Genomic DNA, 21900 nt, shown 5'->3' with positions numbered 1-21900 from the left:
ATGTTTCCAACCTTGCTTATAGATTGCTTGCATACAAATAATACCAGCATTTACATTACAAATATAAATCAACACATACTTTTAAATGGTAAATTCAAAATTTATTCTAACTCAAACAATGTACAAATGTCTATATATATTCACTGCTATTTCATGTAACATTCGAGCATGCTAATTGTGCCGTCTAGGATTTTATAGTCCAGAAGCTCGTACGTGTAATTCCGCAATTAATCAAAATTATGAAACATGAAATGCATATGACTGCTTCGTCACTAAAACTTATATAATACAATATTAAGGAACAAACAACACAGTGTAGGAGCAAAGTAATCTACTCAGAACACATGTATGACCTGTTTTATGTGGAGTAATTTTACACTAAATATCAATAAAATAAAAAGTCTTTTTTGTAAAAAACACATATGCCCCTATGATCGGTTTACCATTTACAGACCCTTGATCACTTTGACCCTGACCTACTTACCCACAAAACAAAAAGGGTCGTCAACTTCAATCATGCTTTCAAGTATGAAGATACTGGGTAAAGTGGTGCTAAAGTTTAGGCCCATATGACATTGAGCTTTGACTTACTGAGCCCAAAAACTACAGAGGTTTTCTACTTCATAAAGTCCAGTCAATTTGTCAAATTTCAAGGTTCTTGGTCAAGTGATTCTCAAGTTTCCGTGCATAAATAGTTCTCAATGTTCAGTGTCCCGTAGCTTTCCACCCAAAAATCAATAAGGGTCATCTATTTCATTAACCCAATAGTACTACCAAGTTTTAATGTTCGTAATTAAGTGGTTCTCAAGTTATTGGCCGGAAACCATTCGCTCTACTGACAGACTGACCGAAAGGTGCAAAGGACTATACCCCCGCTTCTTCGAAGTTGGGCATGAAAGAATTTTAGAAAATGACAGACAAAATCAGTTCAAAGAAACAAATACCAACAAATATATCAGGATACTATTATGTCTATTTGTGATATAATATACTTCTCCTTTATCAAACAATTGAAAAATCACTACAAATCTATTGTTTTAAGAAATATCATTGCCACTGCACAAATTCAGATTATAGCAGTGAGCCTTAATGATACATTCTGGAGAGGATACATGTAGTGAACCATTTAATATGACAACTTCTTTGCTCCGAGAAAAATACAAGAAGGTGACAACATACCAGAACAACAAATGACAGTTGAATCTTTAAGAAGACATAATGTTAAAAAAATGTCTGTCATTCTTTCAGACAGGTAGTACAAACACTGACCCTCCAAAATGATATATTTAATTGTATCTATATGGTTATGTTATAACTTATCCAATAAGAATTAACAATCAGGCAACGGCAGTCCTTTTCTGACACTCTTAAAAAGCCAATGATCTCATATATCGTCGGTTGTAAATGAAAACCAGATAATCCACGGCTGCTTTGACGTAAGAGTACGGTATAGAAAAAAGAAGTCTTCAAAGACCATCCTCCGTAATGTCTTGTTAGTTTTGAGATCCACAATTTGTCGTCTGAAAAACAACAACACAATAATTAGACATACATTAATTTGAAACTCCAGACGAGTATATGTATGTAATATATTCTTAATATGATCGAAAGATTTTGTATTCATAAACTATATACATTTTTGTATTTCAGTTATTTGAGAAATTAGACTGTTATCATGAGTTCGTTCTTGTATAAAATCCACATATATTGTATTGTAATTCTATCACTCCAGACCTCTGTACTATTTTATGCAAATTAAGATAGGTATATTTTGTATCTAAGAAGTTATTATCTACCCCGTTATGTTTACGAAGGATGTTTTTGACGAATCGGAATAATTTGAACAATCTTGGTAGAGGGTCACACAAGAACCATTTGTGTAAAATTATATTACAATCGGGCTTGCAGTTTCAAACAAGAAGATTTTTAAATTTTCCACTATATACATACAGGGAAAAGTGACCACGCCCTCTGGCGGTCATGTTTTTTGACGAATCAGAATAATTTGAACAATCTTGGTAGAGGGTCACACAAGGACCATTTGTGTAAAATTCTAAAATCGGGCTAGCAGTTTCACACAAGAAGATTTTTGAAGTTTCCACTATATACATATAGGGAAAAGTGACCATGTCCTCTGGCGGCCAACGTTTTTGACGAATCAAAATAATTTGAACAATCTTGGTAGAGGGTCACACAAGGACCATTTGTGTAAAATTATTCTAAAATCGGGCAAGTAGTTTCATACAAGAAGATTTTTAAAGTTTCCACTATATACATATAAGGAAAAGTGACCACGCCCTCCAGCAGCCATGTTTTTTGACGAATCGGTACAATATGAACAATCTTGGGTGACATAAGGGCCATTTGTGTGAAATTATTTCAGAACTGGACCATCGGTTAAGGAGATGTCGTTTGAAGATTTTTTCTATTTTTAGCTCTGGCAGCCACTATGTGCAACCAAGCGGAACCGTTTGAATAACTTTGGTAGAGGACCACCTAAGGAACATCATGGCCAAGTTTCATTAAAATCCATTCATTGGTTTTGGAGCAGATGTCGTTTAAACACAAATGTTGACGACGGACGACTTGACGGACGCACGTACGCACGCACGACAGACGACGGACACAGCGTTGATCACAATAGCTCACCAAGGGATTAGACTAGATCTAGACTACAGATCAGCGGATATTTTTTGAAAGGCTTTTAACAGTATGTATATTCAATTAGATGTCTGATCATTATATTTGTAACGATTCAAAAATCAATTCTGCGAAAAACAAGAGCTGTTTGGTAAAACATGCATGGTCTTCATGATGGATTGTCCCATGCCATGATCACTATGACCTTTACCTTTGACATACTAACCCCCAAAACAATATGGGTCATCTAATTCATAACCCAATCATGCTATTTAGTTTGAAGGTTCTGGGTCAGGTGGCTCTCAAGCCGTTTTCAAGGTTCAAGTACCTGTTACGGACTTGCCCTTTGACTTCCTGACCCCAAAAACAATAGAGGTTATCTATTTCAGAAGTCCAATCATGCTACTAAGTTTGAAGGTTCTGGGTCAAGTTGCTCTCAAACCGTTTTTCAGGTTCATGCACCTGTTACCGGCTTACCCTTTGACTTCCTGACCCCCAAAACAATAAATATGATTTATTTCGTAAGTCCAATCATACTACTAAGTTTGAAGATTCTTGGTCAAGTGGGTCTCAAGTTATTGTGTGTAAATCATTTACAACGTTCAGACACCTGTGACCTTGACCTTTAACTTACTGACCCCGGAAAAAAGGGTCATCTATTTTATATGAATGAGCGAGTGTTTGAAACGTTACTTCTGTTTTATCAATAACCACAGCGTTACCTTACATAAGATCTACTTGTCTGCATTCTATATGTATACATATACATGTTCTCTTATTGTGCGATATTCATTCAATCTTTAGTAACCTGCTTAGCTACCATAGTACATGTAGTATGTAATAACTGCTACATTTTTCATTATAATATTAAGTACTTCTATAAATCGTGATCAATACTTAATCTTATAAATGTTTACGAATCGATCAGTGTCTTATCACTTATGGTGGTGGCAGATATATACGAATGATCAGTTGGAAGTTCTCGGTCATTTTCGTCATTTTGATATATGTATGCTGGACTGCGATTGTCTAGTATTCATTTGCTCAAGATTACCTTTTTGCTGCAACACTTAACAAAGATCAGTCGAAAGACAATCTGACCCCAGGAGCCGATCACACTGCAGTTGACGATAACCGCAGCTTTGGTAAATGACTCTAGCACATTGTCACAGTGCTCGTCTGCATTCCAGTCCGGAAAGATCAGTATGCAACCTGTACAGTAGAAAAAGAGTGTTTACAAGAATGACAATCGAAAACAAAAATGATACACGTGCATATATAATATGATAGAATTTTATGTGTTTCATATAAAACTGAAAGAAACGAAAATATTTTCCAGTGGCTGAATATAACTATGGACTGTTTAATATTAGCTTTTTACTGAATTCAATTTAGTACATGTACGTAATGTATAAATGACATTAAAATATTCAATGTATGTGTTCGACAGACAGTACCGGTACAAGTACAAATCAAAGATTAATACCGAGCTTTATATAAAAAAAGTATAGATTCAATTCGTATGTATGAATTCAAATTCATCAGAATTTACATCAGATCCGCTACAACCATATCTCAAGTAAAGAATTCGAAAGTCATATTTGGTAAAAACAAAAAAGTAGCATAACTTATTATAATGATTAATGCAGAATGGAGATAATGAAATATAACATGTTTTACCACAAGCTAACCAGGCTAAGTGCACAATCAACGCTACGATCAGACAAATCCGGCCATACTGTCTCATAGTGTCACTAGTACTCTCTTTATAATAAGGTACAAATCCGACGACAAAGAGGATTGGTATGAATGCGTCCACAATTAGCCAGATTGGAATCATTTGTAAACGGTCGCAATCATCAATATACATTGCACCTGAAAAGATCGTGCATAATTACGTTTTGTTTACATTATACAAGACACGTTTTTATTATATTAAGAACAAAAGTATTACCTTAAACAGTTAAACTTTACTGTGTATGTTGATATAGATTATAGAACATGTACTATGAAAGCAAGTGGGACATTATTCCCCTAATCCGATTAATTTATATTAATTCATTTTAGCTCGACCGTGAAGAAAACACCTAGTCGTGACCCAAGTGGGGTTCGAACCCACAACCCCGGGTTCAGCGGCCCCCCCCCCCGCCCCACTTAAGGCAGTCACAGCACTGTTGTGTATACAATGTATGACTTTTGAAACTCAAGTATTACTTTCTGTTGGAAGGGACTGAAACTTATGTACATATACAGGGACGGACCGATTTCTAATGTTGGTAAAACAACCCTTTTGTATTATCACACCTTTGCAAAGTTACCGAATGTATCGTAATGTACTGTAGTGTTATATGTCTTGATGTAATGTTGGTTTGCTGTTGTATATACAATATATATGTTATTGTCTTGATGTACATTTACCATCATGTCTTTGTATCAAAAACTATTTGAAGTCAACCTATCAGTACGGACGCCACTTACTTTGCTCAACCCGCTGTATTACTTTTCAAATAGAGGTCTTACAAAAATGTACAGAATAAAGTGTGATGCTACTGTCTATGCATGTTTTAAGGTTACTAATTTAACTCACCAATAAGGATTTTCGCCACTCCCATACCAAACCAAAGCACATGAATTGCGATTAGAAGGAAAAGCAGACCTGAAACAGAAAAATGCACAATAAAACTTGAAATGTAGTTGTTCAATCTTAAAAGGTTTAAACACGTATTCTGGATTCTGTACCAGTACTAATCTGTTCTCCCCAATTAACTGCCTACTTTCCCAAATGAATCAGAGGTGGAAGACGAATGACTTCAGACAAATGCAATTCATCAATCAAGGAGAACATATATAATGCCTTGACCCGCGATCCGTAGATCTGAGCTACGCGGGCATATTCTATTGAAGCTGAACATAATTTTCAGTTAATCATAAAATACAGACAGAATCAAGGAGGCATAAAAGTTTGTAATTCACTTACATTTCGATTTTAGAAATGTTCCCGATTTTACACCAGCCGTTTTATCATCTGCAACACGCAAGTCTGTTTTTTCATCCATTATCTAATGTTGAAACCTATGAAAAATAGAAGAATGACGTTAAGAGGATTGCATTACATAAAAATCCCTAATATACATTCTGAAAATCGTTATACAAGTAACAAAAAATAATATACTTCGTTTTGTCTTCTTGACGTGTTTATATACATGGCACTGAATATGAACAGGTGTAAATACTCGCACAATCTGCTATTAGTCGAAAGATGTATGGGCACTAGTGTCAATTTTCCAGCTTAACTGGTCAAGAAATGCTCATCGTTGCTAATTTCTGGAACATACATACATATTTTGCCTGCTAGTTTGATTCAGGAGTGCAGTACTGGAACCAAACAGCTTCCGCGTCAAAACAAACATATACTAGTCCTGTGAGTGATTTTTCGCTGTATTTCCATTTCTAAAAGGTATACTCCCCGACGCCCCATTTATCTTAAAAACAAACCAGTCTCTTTTAGGAACAACTTTTCATTATTTGCATAGCGGGGTGCTACTCATTGGTTAGATGGCCTTTAATACCTCGATACGTATTTTATGTATGATATTATATTAGGTCAGCGTGATTTCTGTTACACACCCACTTATCTTTCGTCCTTACAAAACGAGAGAAAAGAAAACAGAAAACGCCAAACAGCTTGCTGATATCCGTATAAAAGTTTAACTGCTACTTATCTAATGTTTGAAATCATTAATACAATTATCTTTAAGCAGAATTTCGTGTTTGCAAAGGTTTTAACTTTAAGTGTTTTTAAGCACAAGTGTTAGCATTTTTCTCCATGCCAGCATAGACAAATCTGATTCAAATGTCTAAGTCTTAAAAGGGAGGTTTCTTTTTTTAAATGACATTAAGAGTTACGGAACTTAGTTTATACTAGATGGAGTTTTTAAATGGGTTTAGTGACTGCTTACTACAGGTGACCACTAAGGCAGGTTTAACTGTATACAGCTGTCGAAAGAAGAATAAAATTTAGCAGATAGCAGTTTATAATTTAAAAAGTTACATATATATTATGCCAATTTAACAGATTTTGCCTAGGCATCAAAGTAAAATAATTCTTTCAATCATTTTTAAAGTGAAAAAGATTAAAAATAAATACATTATCTTGAAACAAGAGGCTTAGATGGCCCTGAGCCGCTAACTTGAGGATGACCTTGAACTTCTGACTTTGCTTCTGACCAAGTTTGGTGAAAATCTATAAAGCCGTTCATGAGAAGAAGTCGTTCAAAGGTTTTCTTATTTTAGCAGAAGTGGATCGTATAAAAGGTCAATCAAAACCATGAAAGAGGCCGTTCAAAAGATCTTAATATATATAAAGAGCTTTTGAACGACTTTTCATACATTTGCTTGATAGATCATCACCAGACTTCCTGTTCAGACCGCTTTAAAGTTTGTTCCATCAAGTGGTTAGTGAGAAGATGTCGTTAAAAGCATAATCACTTCACGTATGTTACTGTCTAATAATATATTTCAACTCAAATCCTGCTTTTTTGGTATTGTTTTATACTAGCAACTTCCTGTGTACTTTGGTGTGGGTAAGTAACTCGGACTACTATCTAAAGAACTCATACCGGTAAATCAGAAAATTCTTACCTTTAAAGGCTGTATAAAATCCCGGTATGTTTTAATATCTCGACAAAACGCACTTATATATATATAAGTATGTATGTTCGATTTCAAAATGTACAATTTAGTAGAATACAGAATAAAAACAACTAAATATCAATTAATATAAATTACACCTCTTACATTTTTCACTGAGGAAAAATTACTGATCGGAGTGCTGATTTCTCTAATCAATAGAAGAGTACAACGAAAAACAACTAAAAAATATAACCGCAAGACAAGGTAAAGAAAATCAATCGACAGGCGAGTCATTGAACTCAGTACAAAAAACATCGCTGACCTCAAAACTGATAAAAACAAGCCGATAAATACGCTTATGTCCTAGCATTTGACACCAAGAATTTTTGATGAATACAATCTGTATAACCCAGATAAATATATCCTTCAATTTATAAGAGTCGCAATACTGTTATAAATTTTGCTTAGGTCTATATCCAGTAGATGTCAGTCAAATTGAGACTAACGTCAGCTCGGAATAGAATGGAAAAACGAAGTACTTTGTCTACCATGCAGGTGAAAAAACGATGAACTCACTTACCTTAAAAATCTAAAATCCTTATAATTTGAATACACTGTATACAATACTTATATATCCGTGTTAAGTCTTTTATTTACAGCTCTGTCCAAATAAGATAATTGTAAACGACCTGTTTTATATGACCTGCTGCTCCGTAAACTGTGTAGGTCAATGTACCCTACCAGTAAACTGTTAAATAATATTCTGTTCAGCGATACTTTTTATCAATATGGACGGTAGATTAAATATATGAAAACGCGAACGAGAAGAAGAAGAAGAAATATATGAAACGCCTTCCCAGTTACTGTAAATAGGTCAATATCACACTGTTGGTTTACGAAGAGAGAAAGGCAATATCAGAGCTACTTTATAGAATTGCGAAAAAAACCGGCGATAATTAAGATACCACGCAATTAACGTAGTGTAATAATTGGGAGTTCACACTCTAATCAGGTAGTCTGACCGCTGATCACAAAATGTATTTGGAATAGAGCTATTTCAAAAACATTCGTTAGCACAATCGTTGACGAGTGTTCTTACATCTTTTTCCATGCTCTCAGACTGGTGCTTTTAATAAAGCAAAACACAAATGTCTGCCAGTTTGCAACCGTGACTGACCAACTTGGTTAATTAAGCCTGTTTCTTTAAGACCTCCTGTCACAAGTACAAGAGCTGAAGTGGTCCGATACCTTCACATATATCCAAGGAAATACAAAAAAAACCCCAAGAGTGCAAGAATGTCACAATATACGCCCGTCACAGCAAATTTCTTTACTCTAGCACCTGTATTTGCAAATGGAATTTTAATTTTGTGGTTGTTTAGTAATAACTGTAAGTGTTTTGTTTTTCTAAGTCCACAAAAAACTCCTTACCAGGTAGAGATACCTTAAAATACATCTAAAATTGGAAAGAAACATCTATGTTGTACCACAGAAAAGTGGTCTTGGGTTTTCCCTACGGTCAATTATAAAAAAGTTACAATATAAGTTATTTATAGTAACAACTAAGGGAAGTTAATCTTAAAAAAAAAAAAGAAAAAAAAAATTGTAAGTCCACACAAAAATCTTTACCAGGTAGAGACTGGTCAAAATACACCTCAAAATTTGATGTAGCATGCATGTTGTACTACAGAAAAGTGGTCTCGATTTTTCCCTACGACTAGTAATGAAAAAGTTACAATATAAGCTATTTATAGTAACAACAAAGGGAAGTAATTCTAAAGAAGGGAACTGCGCATGACACTTCGTCTCATGATGGTGTATAATTGTGTCAAGTTACATCAAAATCCCTCCATGCATGAAGAAGAAATGCTTCGGACAAAGTCATTCTTGTATCTGACCTTTGGCCCCTAAGTGTGACCTTGACCTTAGACCTAGGGACCTGGTTCTTGCGCATGACACTACGTCTCGTGGTGGTGAACATTTGTGCCAAGTTATATCAAAATCCCTCTATACATGAAGAAGAAATGCTCCGGACAAAGTTTTCATTCTTGTATCCTTTGACCTCTAAGTGTGACCTTGACCTTAGACCTAGGGACCTGGTTCTTGCGCATGACACTCCTTCTTATGATGATGAACAATTGTGCCAACTTTCATCAAAATCCCTCTATGCATGAAGAAGATATGCTCCGGACAAAGTTATTCTTGAATTTGACCTTTGACCTCTAAGTGTGACCTTGACCTTAGACCTAGGGACCTGGTTCTTGCGCATGACACTCCGTCTCATGATGGTGAACAACTGTGCCAAGTTTCATCAAAATCCCTTCATGCATGTAGAAGATATGCTCCGGACAAAGTCTGTGGAAAGGTTCTGAAATTTTCGAAGTGACTTTTTACATAATTTGGTTTTATCAACGTTTTACGTCCGACCACATCTCAACAGTGCATTGATCTATCAGATATCCACATTCTGTTACTTGTTGTGTCAACTACAAACTTACATGCGACCATCATCACTTCTACTGTGGCGAATTTTTATTAGAATGAACATCTTTGTCCTTGCAAAACTGAGACTTTATTGATTTTTTTCATTTCGAACAGTGACTTTACGTTTAAATTGATAATATGGACGAACATTACCTATACAACATAAATTTTTAATTATTGAATATGTTTTCAATCTTGCTTATAGATTACTTGCAAACAAATAATTCCAGTATTTACATTACTTATATAAATCAAAATATTACTTTTAAATGGTAAATTCAAAATCCACTGCTAGTTCATATAACATTCCAGCATGCTAATTGTGCCGTCTAGGATTTTATAGTCCAGAAGCCCGTACGTGTAATTCCGAAATTAATCAAAATTATGAAACATGAAATGCATATGACTGCTTCGTCAATACAATATTAAAGAACAAACAACAAAATGTAGGAGCAAAGTAATAAACTCAGGATACATGTATGACCTGTTTTTATGTGAAGTAACTTCACATTTAATATCAATAAAATAAGAGGGTTTTTTTATAAAAAAAAACGTATGCCCCTATGATCGGTTTACCATTTTAAGTCTCTTGATCAATTTGACCATGACCTATTTTCGGCTATTTACTCCCCAAAACAAAAAGGGTCATCAAACTTAATCAGGCTTACAAGTAAGAAGATACTGGGTCAAGTGGTGTTGAAGTCATTGAGTGAAAACGGTTTTCAAGTTTTAGGCCCATATGACATTGACCTTTGACTTACTGAGCCCAAAACCTATAGAGGTCTTCTACTTCATTAAGCCCAGTCAATTTGTCAAATATGAAGGTTCTTGGTCAAGTGATTCTCAAGTTTCCGTGCAGAAACAGTTTTCAATGTTCAGACACCCGTAACATTCATCTTTGACTTACAGACCCAAAAATCTATAAGGGTCATCTATGTCATAAGTCAAATCATGCTATCAAGTTTGAAGGTTCTGGTCGAGTGGTTCTTAAGTTATTGAGCAGAAACCGTTCTAAAGGTTCATGACCCTGTGACCTTAACCTTTAACCTACTAACCCACCAAATTCATAAGTCCAATCATACTACCAAGTTTGAAGGTTATTAAGTAAGTGGTTCTCAAATTATTGGCCGAAAACCATTTAGTCTACCGACAGACTGACCGAAAAACCGACCGACAGGTGCAAAGGAATACACCCCCGCTTCTTCGAAGTTGGGCATAAAAAGTATTTTAGAAAATGATAAACAATATAAATTCAAAGAAAAAAAAACACCCAAACATAGCATGCAGGGGAGCATTATGTCTATTTGTGATAAAATATACTTCTTCTTTATCAAACAATGGAAAAATTACTATAACTCTATTGTTTTGAGAAATATCATTGCCACTGCACAAATTCAGATTATACCAGTGAGCCTTAATGATACATTCTGGAGAGGATACATGTAGTGAACCATTTAATATGACAACTTCTTTGCGCGGAGAAAAACACAAGAAGGTGACAACATACCAGAACAACAAATGACAGTTGAATCTTTAAGAAGACATAATGTTAAAAAATGTCAGTCATTCTTTCAGACTGGCAGTACAAATACATACCAAAATTATGTATTAAACTGTATCTATATGTTTATATGTTTTAACTTATCCAATAAATATAAATAGTATACTTCGTTCTGTCTTCTTGACGTGTTTATATACATGGCACTGAATATGAACAGGTGTGAATACTCGCTACTAGTCGAAGAATGGATGGGCACTAGTGTCAATTTTTCAGTTTAACTGGTCAAGGAAATGCTCATCATCGTTGCTAATTTCAGGAACGTTCGAGCACAGGGAAAAGAAAGGCCCAACATACATATTTTGCCTGCTAGTCTGATTCCGGAGTGCAGTACTGGAACCAAACTGTTTCCGCGTCAAAACAAACAAACTAGTTTCCTGTGAGTGATTTTTCGCTGTCTTTCCATTTTAATAGGTATAATCCCCGACGCCCCATTTATCTTAAAAAGCTCACCAGAGTCTTTTTGGGGGACAACTTTTCATTATTTGCATAGCGGGTTACTACCTCGATACGTATTGTATGTATGATATCATATTAAGGTCAGCGTGATTTCCGAATGACTGAACATATTCCTATATTTCAAATTGCTGATAAACACCCTCTTATATTTCGTCCTTACAAAACGAGCGAAAAGAAAACAGAAAACGACAAACAGTTTACTGATATCTGTATAAACGTTTAACTGATATTTATCTAATGTTTGAAATCATTCAATAGTATCGGTATATATTTTTAAATACAATTTTGATAGTAATACACGTTATCTTTATCTTAATATGATATCATATTAAGGTCAGCGTGATTTCCGAATGACTGAATATATTCATATATTTCAAATTGCTGATAAACACCCTCTTATATTTCGTCCTTACTAAACGAGCGAAAAGAAAACAGAAAACGACAAACAGTTTACTGATATCTGTATAAACGTTTAACTGATATTTATCTAATGTTTGAAATCATTCAATAGTATCGGTATATATTTTTAAATACAATTTTGATAGTAATACACGTTATCTTTAAACAAAATTTCGTGTTTTGCAACGGTTTTAACAGTAAGTGTTATTAAGCATTTTTCTTCAGGGTCCCACAGACAATTCTGAACCAAATGTCTAAGTCCAAAAAGGGATGTATTTTTTTTAAATGACATTAACAGTTACGGAACTTAGTTTATGCTAGATCGAGTTTTTAAATGGGTTTAGTGACTGCTTACTACAAGTGACTACTAAGAAAAATAAAATTTAGCAGATAGCAGTTAAAAAGTTACATATGTATTATGCCAATTTAACAGATTTGCTTACGCAACAGAGTAAAATAATTCTTTCAGTCATTTTTAAAGTGAAAAGATAAAAATTCCTTATCTGGAAACAAGAGGCCCAGACGGCACTGAGTAGCAAATCTGAGGAGGACCTTGAACTTAGCACTTCGCTTCTGACCAAGTTTGGTGAAAATCTATAAAGCAGTTCATGAGAAGTCGTTTAAAGGTTTTCTTATTTTAGCGGAAGTGGATCGTATAGAAGGTCAATCGGAACCATGTGAACACACTTTAAAGAGATCTAAACAGGAAGTCTGGTGATGATCTATCAAGCAAATGTATGTCAAGACGTCGTTCAAAAGATCTTTATTAGCGGAACCATTTGAAGATATCTGAAAGAGGACCATAAAATCTATAGCCCAGGTTTGCTGAAGATCCATCACGGGATTCATAAGAAAAAGTGTTGTTTTTTTTAAATTTTACCTCTTGTGGCCCCTAAAATGGGCAACGCAAAGCCATTTTTTAAATAAAATTACGAGAAGATTATAAAAGAATGTTACATACCAAAGTTCGTGAAAATCTATCAAGTGGTTAGTGCGAAAATGTCGTTTAAAGGATTTAAAGAGATTTCGTGGCTCCTAAAGGTGTAAAAGATAAACCATTTGAAATCAATTTGACTGAGGTCCTTTTTTAAGTTTTTTTTTCTATTTCAGCTAAACTGAACCATTTGAACAAATAAACAAATCTGAGAGAGGGCCATACAAGAAAATCATATAACAAGTTTGGTGAAGATCCATAAAGCAGTTCATAAGAAGAAATCATTTAAATATTTTGCCATTATTTCACAACTTGAAGCAGGGTCAGCTGAACAAAATAGACAAAGGTTTACATAAGGCTGTCAAAGAGCAAGTTTGGTGAAGATCCATTAAGTGGTTCATGATAAGAAGTTGTTTAAAGGTTTTTCAAACTAAATCATTTGAATGCGTTTAAGAAATGTCCACACAAGGATGCTACAGATTAAGTTTGCTGAAGATTCATCAAGCGGTTCAAGACAAGTCATTTAAGCAGTCTCTAGGAATACCTATCAAGTACTCTGGAGTGGAAAAGTCGTTTTCTGGAGATCCAGAAAGTGGCCAGTCACAACCAATGGAACAAATGAAAAGGGGCGACATGAAACCTGTACCAAATTAAGAGAGGTTCATAGATTGATGCTCCAAACCATGTTCGCTGAAGATCCAAAATATGGTTCATGAGGACAAGCTATTAGAATATTTTTTTCTACTTTCCGCTCTGGAAGCCCCTAAAAGGAACCAAGCTAACTATCTGAACAAACTTGAGAGAGGTGTTTGCCAGGGTGCTATAAAGTTCATGTGAGATGTAAGTAGCAATAACCACTGGAAAAATAACTTTTGCGTTATCATGACATTGAAAAGATAATCGCTGCTCAAGCTGCACAGCATACAGGGTGATTTTTGATATATAAAAAGAAGCAGATTGGAAATTGTACACTTTCCAAAAGTAAAATGGGACCTTAGCCTATGAAATTTAGTTTTTAATCTAGACCAAGTACTTAGACACATTTTCCTTTGTAGTAGATGCAGAAGTTATATTAAATAAACCCACATTGGACCTACATGTAGCAGAAAAATACAATCAGCAGCGGATACCCTGAAATAGTTACATGCGCCAAAATCCAGGACATGTTCTTGTAAATAATAACAAACAAGGAAGTGGTAAATTCTTACGTTTAGTTGCTGTATAAAATCCCGGTATTTTTAATATCTCGACAAAACGCACTTATATATATACCTGTATGCATGTTCGATTTCAAAATGCATACTAACGTACAATCTAGTAGGTCTATTTATATTCGATTTCAAAATACAAAATGTCAATATGTATATCATATGTCAGATCGATAAAAATAACTGCTACAGTTCGTTTTCGTAAACATCATGTTTGTAAACATTAAAAATTGCGTTATGTAACCTAAACTCATGGTTCCATACTTTAGTGTGTCTTGTATAAGAAAAACGTGAGCTCAAGCTAAAAACAAAACATAATCAAAAAGTAGAAAGGTCATTTTTATTTGTAAGTAGAGAAATTTTGGGTTGAAAACGTGTAAACACGTATGACCTAGTAATTGAACTGTAACTTGGATAAGGCGGGATGGGTAAAATTTGTTTTTGGCGTACATTTAGACTTCCCTGAATTTTATCGCATGACTCCTTTATTTTGGTCGAGTTAGTATTGAGCGTATCAACCTGAAAAACGCACGAGCGCAGGTTGGTATCCAATTACTAACCTGACGACTATTTATTTATTTAATTTTTGTTGGTTTTAACGTCGCAGCGACACAATTATAGGTCATAATTATGGCGATTTTCCAGCTTTGATGCTGGAGGAAGACCCCCAGATGCCCCTCCGTGCATTATTTCATCACGAGCGGGCACTTCGGTAGAATCACCGACCTTCCGTAAGTCAGCTGGATGGCTTCCTCGCATGAAGAATACAACGCCCCGAGTGAAGCTGGAACCTACATCGGTGAGGGGCAAGTGATTTGAAGTCAGCGACCTTAACCACTCGGCCACAGAGGTCCCTAAGATGACGACTAGGTATTTAATACAAACCTGCGCTCGTGCTTTGCAAGCGCACTTATACAAAATCAAATTTGTTTTAACAATTACGTATAAAAGTACGCGGATAATTTCCCTGTTTAATATCACACTTTTGAAAAAGGATGTGAATACAGAGGCGTACTGACCAGTACATTTAGTTCCATGCAATAATGTAGTTCCAGCATAAGCAACATTTGTTTAAAATTTTCGTTTTATCATGTAAACACATGTTTAGTTCAATAAAGTAAAACACAGTGCTTTGCATCCATCCAGAGTTTGCAACTTTGATCCCACGCTCGATTTGAAAGATGACAGTGTGTTGTCGTTCTCGATATTCGAGTCATATGAATGTGTAGTCCTAAGTTACTTTATCATGTTTATAGCTTGATTTAATTTTTTACCGACACATTTATAGGTCATATGGTCCCCGGGCATAAGCTGATCAGGAGCGGGCACCTGGGTAGAACCACCGACTTTCTATAAGCCAGCTGGGCGGCTTCTAAGAAGAAACAATTCTTTACTCTTTGCAAGGTTTCGGACCAACAGAGGTTATTGGCAAGAGATACGAAGTCGGCGACCTTATCTACTCGGCCGAGTCCAAGTCACTACTGTTGCGGAATCCACAAATCTGGTTAGGTTAACTGACCACCGTTTTGTTATTGAAATAATGTGGAAAAAACGGCTAAAACTATGTAAAACGACACCACCAAAAAATTTATATTAAGTTAAGCTCTGTTTTCTTGAGAAAACAGTAGAAAGTACATATTTGTACTAGTTTTAACTGCTTGTAAATTTAAATGATAAAATACAACTAAATTATTAAGTGAATTTAAGCATGTCTACAAAAACGAAGCTCTCTATTGCGATGGAAACGCAGAATTTATATCAATTTTAATACGTTGATATTGTCGGCATATTTGCTAGACTTTCACATGTGTTCTAAATACCTTGGTATTACAATGTAACGTGTTACATCCAAATTTCTGAAGGCATGCCCCCTAATGTTGAATACTGAGAAATTAAAAAAAAAAAATACTGAGCAACACAATTCTGCTTTAATTCAATCTGATTAAAATCATCACAAATTAACGCCACGCTTCGTTAGGCATATCAGGTATTTTAGTCAGATTGGCTTCGAAGATACTCCCAGCCTTATTTATGAGCAAAAAGTAACTTACAGGAAACACTATTGTTTAGCTGATTTGATTTATGTTAAACAAATGTTTTCATCTGTAACGGTTATGCTTTGTTTTGGGGTTTAAAGCCGTTATTCGACAGTATTTCGGTTTTTCAGTTATTTTACGGCGGGCAGTTTTCATGATACTGTACCAATATTGAACTGTTCTTTGCAAGTAATTGCCAACTTCCTTACATGACTAACGGACGGAGGAAGAAAAAATTCAGATACAATGTCTTCTATCAATCGTCACGGAGAACATACGCCCGAGGATTGAACTCAGGACAGCCATCTGTACATCTGCACTCTCCCGACTGAGCTGCGGTCATTTACACTTACACATGGTGCTGGATTCTGCACCAGTATTAAATTGTTCTCTGCAAGCAACTGACATTTTCTCCATATAGTTTTTACTAAAACGAACAATTTCAAGCACACCTGTTTTATGTTAAATAATCAAGGAGAACACATGTCACGATCGGGGGTAAACGAACTTGTGACATATTTTTTCAAAGTCTTGTGATCGAACAGCTTACTGAGCCGATTAGGAAGACTGGCTGTTAAGTAGGAGGTAGAGATTGCTCTAGAAGCATTCAAATAGTTTGTATTACGTGTTTGTATAGAATTTGAATTAGATTCTATTAAAGAATTGTACTCTGTCAGTGTCAGGAAAAAAATATGAAATAGTAGCAATAACAAGCAGTTTGGTAAAGGTTAAGCATGCAAACCATAATTATGTAGATCTAGTAAATTTTCTATCAACATAGTGTGAATGATGATATTCATACACTTTTTACTTCAGCATGCCGCAACCTTCATCTGCTGTTCTGTATCATACATGTGTACTAGGCCTACACACGATCATGCGGTAAATCAGATACCGAGCCTCAGTGTCGGTATGCATCGTCATATTAACCTCGAGTATAGCGATGTAAACCTCCACTTCGGTCGGTATTTATTACATACAGTATACAGTAGAGGTGTCATAGGCCACCTCACTGATTTATATGACTGAAAATTTGTTGAAAAAGACGTTAAACCCGAAAACTCATACTAACCGATGAATAGCACCTATGCAAATAATGAAAAGTTATTACATACTCAATTATAAACTCCTTAAAGTTGCAATGGAACCTGAAACGTCAATATTTTTCTATACTGACGTTCGAATTTCATATCGGGGTCCGTGACGTCATCTGTGACGTCAGTTTCATGCGTGGCGTCGCGTTTGAAAGTTCTTTATTGACCATGTTGACGATACTTTCAATTTTTATCAAGTTAAAAAACAAATCAATATCAGTTATATGATATGGGTAGTATGTGTATGTAATAAAAAGATTATTAGATTTGCATCGAGAAATATGCACTCGTTCTTTCGCGGAAGCCTGAATATTGCGCTCATAAAGTCGAGCAATATTTCAGCTGTAGAACTCGTGCATATTTCTCCCATCGAAATATGACTCTCATATCGAAATATGGTACTATATAGATCTATCATATTTGTTCTGATGTAGAAGCTATTTTGTTCTGGTATTGCATTCCTGAATAATTTTATAACTATAGTAACGAAATATATATAATTATGTTGGGCCTTTATTTTTCCTGTGCTCGAACGTTCCTGAAATTGACACTAAACTGCAGAAACAAAACACAAAATATACATTCAAAAATGTCAGCGAAGCAAATTTATGCTTTTGTAACGGGCTTGAGGGAGTTCGAATCCCGACTTGGGATGAGTTAGATCTACAACAAAAAACTACAATTGAAAATTTACAACATTATTATGTTATTATAAAAAATGAAGAAAACAATTAAGCAAACAAATCGATATGTCCCAAAACAAAAAGAGTGGGTGAAACACCCACTAACACAGCGCAAAAGCTCCTCTCCGAGATGACATGAAAGCGACCATATATAGGCACTTTTCTCGTCTAATTGAAGAAGCACGTAAAATCATTGGTCAAAACACTTAGCAACATAACATAACGTCCGTAAAAGAAATGATTGAGTAATTTTATAACAAAAAGTGGACATCACTGGACGTTGCACGTGCGCAATCCAATGAACTGAAAAGCACGAGACTTTATTTACAAATTAAAGCGGCATGCCTCCAGATCGTTCGACAACAAAAAAAATGTTTAGATATCTTGAAATAAATGCTATATTTCTTAAGAAGGCTTTAAAACTGAATTACTGACAAACTTACGCGGTCATCTTGTTTTCTTGATTTGGGATTTTTAAAATATTTTAGAAACAAAAAATCATATTCTAATGTTCATAATATGACCAGCTCCAATTTGGAAGAAAGGTTTTTTTAGCCAAATCCGGAAATCAGTGCCTTTAACATAAAATAGATTAAGAGCACTTCGATACTGACAAATGTGTATACTCGAGAGGCCTATTACACTTTAATGTCAACAATAATTCATTATCAGAGATGTAATCATTACAAATTAATCTAGAACTTCTTAAACAAACCTTCCTTTGCAGTAGATAGGGTCTACAAGTAGCAGAAAATATACCATCCAAAATACATGTAGATCTATGTCAAAATCTAGGACATGGTCTTGTAATAACAAACAAGGAAGGTGCGAGGTAAACATATCAAAATATACAATCAAGGTATTATTTACTTATTCTTATTATTCTTATCATTATTATTATACCAGATTTATATAGCGCCCTTTTCATTCAAAGGCGCTTTGCATAGTTAAAACGCAGCCACGCAGGGCGCATAATTCATCCTATACTAGTACAGACACAGAGCGATCTGACCAGAGGGACAGAGTGAGACAAAGCCCCCACGAGAGAGAGATCAGAAATCCGATACAGGATTGTCCGGCTAACTAAGCTTAGCTTGTTGCGAATAGACAGCCTGGTTCTTTAACGTGCCCAGTGTATAGCACTGATACACGCAAGGATTGCCTGGGTTCCTGACCAGTACACCTCTAGTTACTTATAAACAAACTAATGTAATGTTTACATTACTGTAAAATAATCTATATTACTCAAATTATGCCCTACTGCAACGAGGGCAGGTAAGTCAGTCAGACTATGGTAGGTGTAATTCATACCAGTGAATTCTTCCCTAAATGGCTTTATAAATTACTAATATTTAAATGAAAACCTTGGCATAACACATATATACCTGTATAAAAATGTATGTATATTCGCTTTCAAAGTTCCTATTTATATATACACATGTATAAATCCATGTATATTTAGTTTCAAATTATAAAATGTTCACGCCCTTGTCATGATGTCATGAGGCTTTGAAAGCGAACAGCATGGATCCTGACCAGACTGCGCGGATGCCACTATGTTGGTTTTCTCATGGCACGGCTCAAATATCGTTAAATACATATTCCTCTGTGACAGCGTGAAAGTTCTTATTGCCGCGGCGGCCCAGGCTCGATTCCCGACTCGGTCATTTTTTTTTCTTGAGTTTGGATTTTTCTAAAGATAGTTTAGAGACAAAACCTCATATTCTAATGTTCATAATATGACCAAACTTTAAGAAAGATAATTTTTAGCAAAAATTTGGAGATAAGTGTTTTCCACCTGGCTGTCGGAGATGCAATACGTGGAAATAAAGTGTAGATAGTTCATTGGACACAGTGCATTAAGTGTAGAGTAGTCGCCTAAACGGGATACCTACATGTAAAACTGAAAAAGGAAATAAGCCGAGACATCCATAGCCTACAAACTGCTAACCTTTTACTTCGTTTACGATATTTTATTATACATCTACATTTATATAGACATTGAAAAAAGTTTCTTGAAATGGGTTTCTCCCGCAATGCCATCGATACAAATGGTGGGGGTGAAGTCATATCTTTCGCGTGAAGAATATTCAAATAAAGTATCACAATTTATATGCTTTTGTCAGTTATTTTAGTTGAACTAATATAGTTCTTCAAGAATATGTAATTAGATATTTATACATGTTTCGATTTATGGAAGGCCGTACACGCCATGATGTTATAATGGAAGTCTATGGGAAAACGATCGGTGGCCTCCAACAATAACCTCGGTGAGCCATATGACGACGGTAATGCGCCTCATGAGAACCACCAGACAGCCTAAGATATGTACCGCGAGGCACTTGACATGTCTCTTTGCTCATATCATGATCATCAATAGATTCGATCAAGGGCCCGGGGGTTCCAAACCACAGTAACACGACAGGCAACATTGCAACAGAAAACCTTGATTATGTGTTCAGCTTCTACAATGAACAATCGAATTTTACCCGGTATACTTTATATAAATCGGATAAAATATGTGACCTCTAGATCAAGTGCTTACAATGTGACATAAGATAATTTAGACTTATTTAAAGGCCATAGCTCCGGTGTTACTATAGCAACTTTCCCCATTATCGAATATTTCTATATCTTGTACACATAGCGTTAGTGACTCTCCATGATCCAGTATTATAAAGCGTTAACAAATTAACATACTTTATCATACTGACACCAGGTCCAATAACAAAATCAGTTAAATAATTTGTTTTATCGATCTAATGTAGGTCTGGGTCTAGACTAGCCACTAGACTGATAATAAAGAATTTGTCACAAAATTTAATTGGGGTTTTTTTGTTGTTGATATCTTTATTCAATGAAATACTGACAAATGCCAGTCTATTTAAGCAAGTTTTCACAGAGAACTGGTTGTATTATTTTGGTACATATATGACCAGTCTTTTAGTTTTACTACAACTCTCACTATTTTGTGACAAGTAACAAACCTTCATTATTCTAGAAACAAAAAGCCACATTCTAACAATACATTTTCACTATATCAAATCTACCATTTCTAGCAAAATTCATCGGCCAAGTAAATAGGCCTAAGGGAAATTCGGGTTACTGAAGCTTGTTTCTTGCTAACAAATGACAGCATCTCTCAAGTAGTATTATTTCAGCAATTGGATACATGTTAATATCACATTTCGGGCAAATGTACCCGAAACGCCACTTTAATGTTTTCGGGAAACGCAATATGATGAATTGTCCGAATAGCCCAGTTACCCAACGTAGTTACGGTAACTGAGCCACCTTTATCATGTTGATTCTTAATTTGTTTAGGACTGTGTCATCTTCCTGAATCTCTTGAGTGTATGTTTTAGGCATAATATGGAAACACACCACAAAATTATACCTTTTAACCTACCATGCTATAACCATTCAAATTCTATACATTTTGTTTAAAATAGTTAACTTTTGTGATGATCTCCCAAAGTTTCCCTATGCCGTATTATACAAGCTGTTCACATTTTTAAGCCAAATATCGTTCAGTCCGTTTAAACCAAGCATTTACGAATTCAGTCCAGAGTGGTGGCTAGACGAGTACCAACGCCACGAAACATCGCACTTACAGAGAAGGCGCGTATTTTTAAGCAGTTTGTTTCGAAAACCACAGGTCTTCAAATGCTAACGTGGTACTTACCAGACTGCGATCCTCGTTTTCAAAGTTTGAATTTTCCCGCCTGCAAAAGTTTGTGTCTCACATAGTGGAAACAACCGTTATCGGAAAA

At 35.3% G+C, this 21900-nt stretch overlaps 1 protein-coding gene across 2 annotated transcripts; it reads right to left on the bottom strand.

Annotated features, from left to right (window-relative positions):
- Positions 1–79: 79 nt before the first annotated feature.
- LOC123531258 (uncharacterized) lies at positions 80–14468 on the bottom strand. Of its 2 annotated transcripts, none has more exons than XM_053518682.1 (6): positions 14315–14468; positions 5618–5712; positions 5228–5296; positions 4321–4515; positions 3695–3852; positions 80–1520 (listed from the first exon to the last, which is right to left on the bottom strand). In XM_053518682.1, the coding sequence occupies exons 2-6, from the start codon at positions 5694–5696 to the stop codon at positions 1494–1496; spliced, it is 528 nt and encodes a 175-aa protein (XP_053374657.1). In that variant the 5' UTR covers positions 5697–5712; positions 14315–14468; the 3' UTR covers positions 80–1493. The 2 variants fall into 2 exon arrangements, with proteins under 2 accessions (XP_053374657.1, XP_045168001.2); XM_045312066.2 differs by lacking the exon at positions 14315–14468 and adding an exon at positions 7282–7331.
- Between the last annotated feature and the right edge of the window lie 7432 nt (positions 14469–21900).

Source organism: Mercenaria mercenaria, chromosome 11 (genome assembly GCF_021730395.1).
Source record: "Mercenaria mercenaria strain notata chromosome 11, MADL_Memer_1, whole genome shotgun sequence".
Taxonomy (NCBI): domain Eukaryota; kingdom Metazoa; phylum Mollusca; class Bivalvia; order Venerida; family Veneridae; genus Mercenaria; species Mercenaria mercenaria.
The sequence above is the reverse complement of the archived record's forward strand: the minus strand, read 5'-3'. Positions and strand labels throughout refer to the sequence as shown.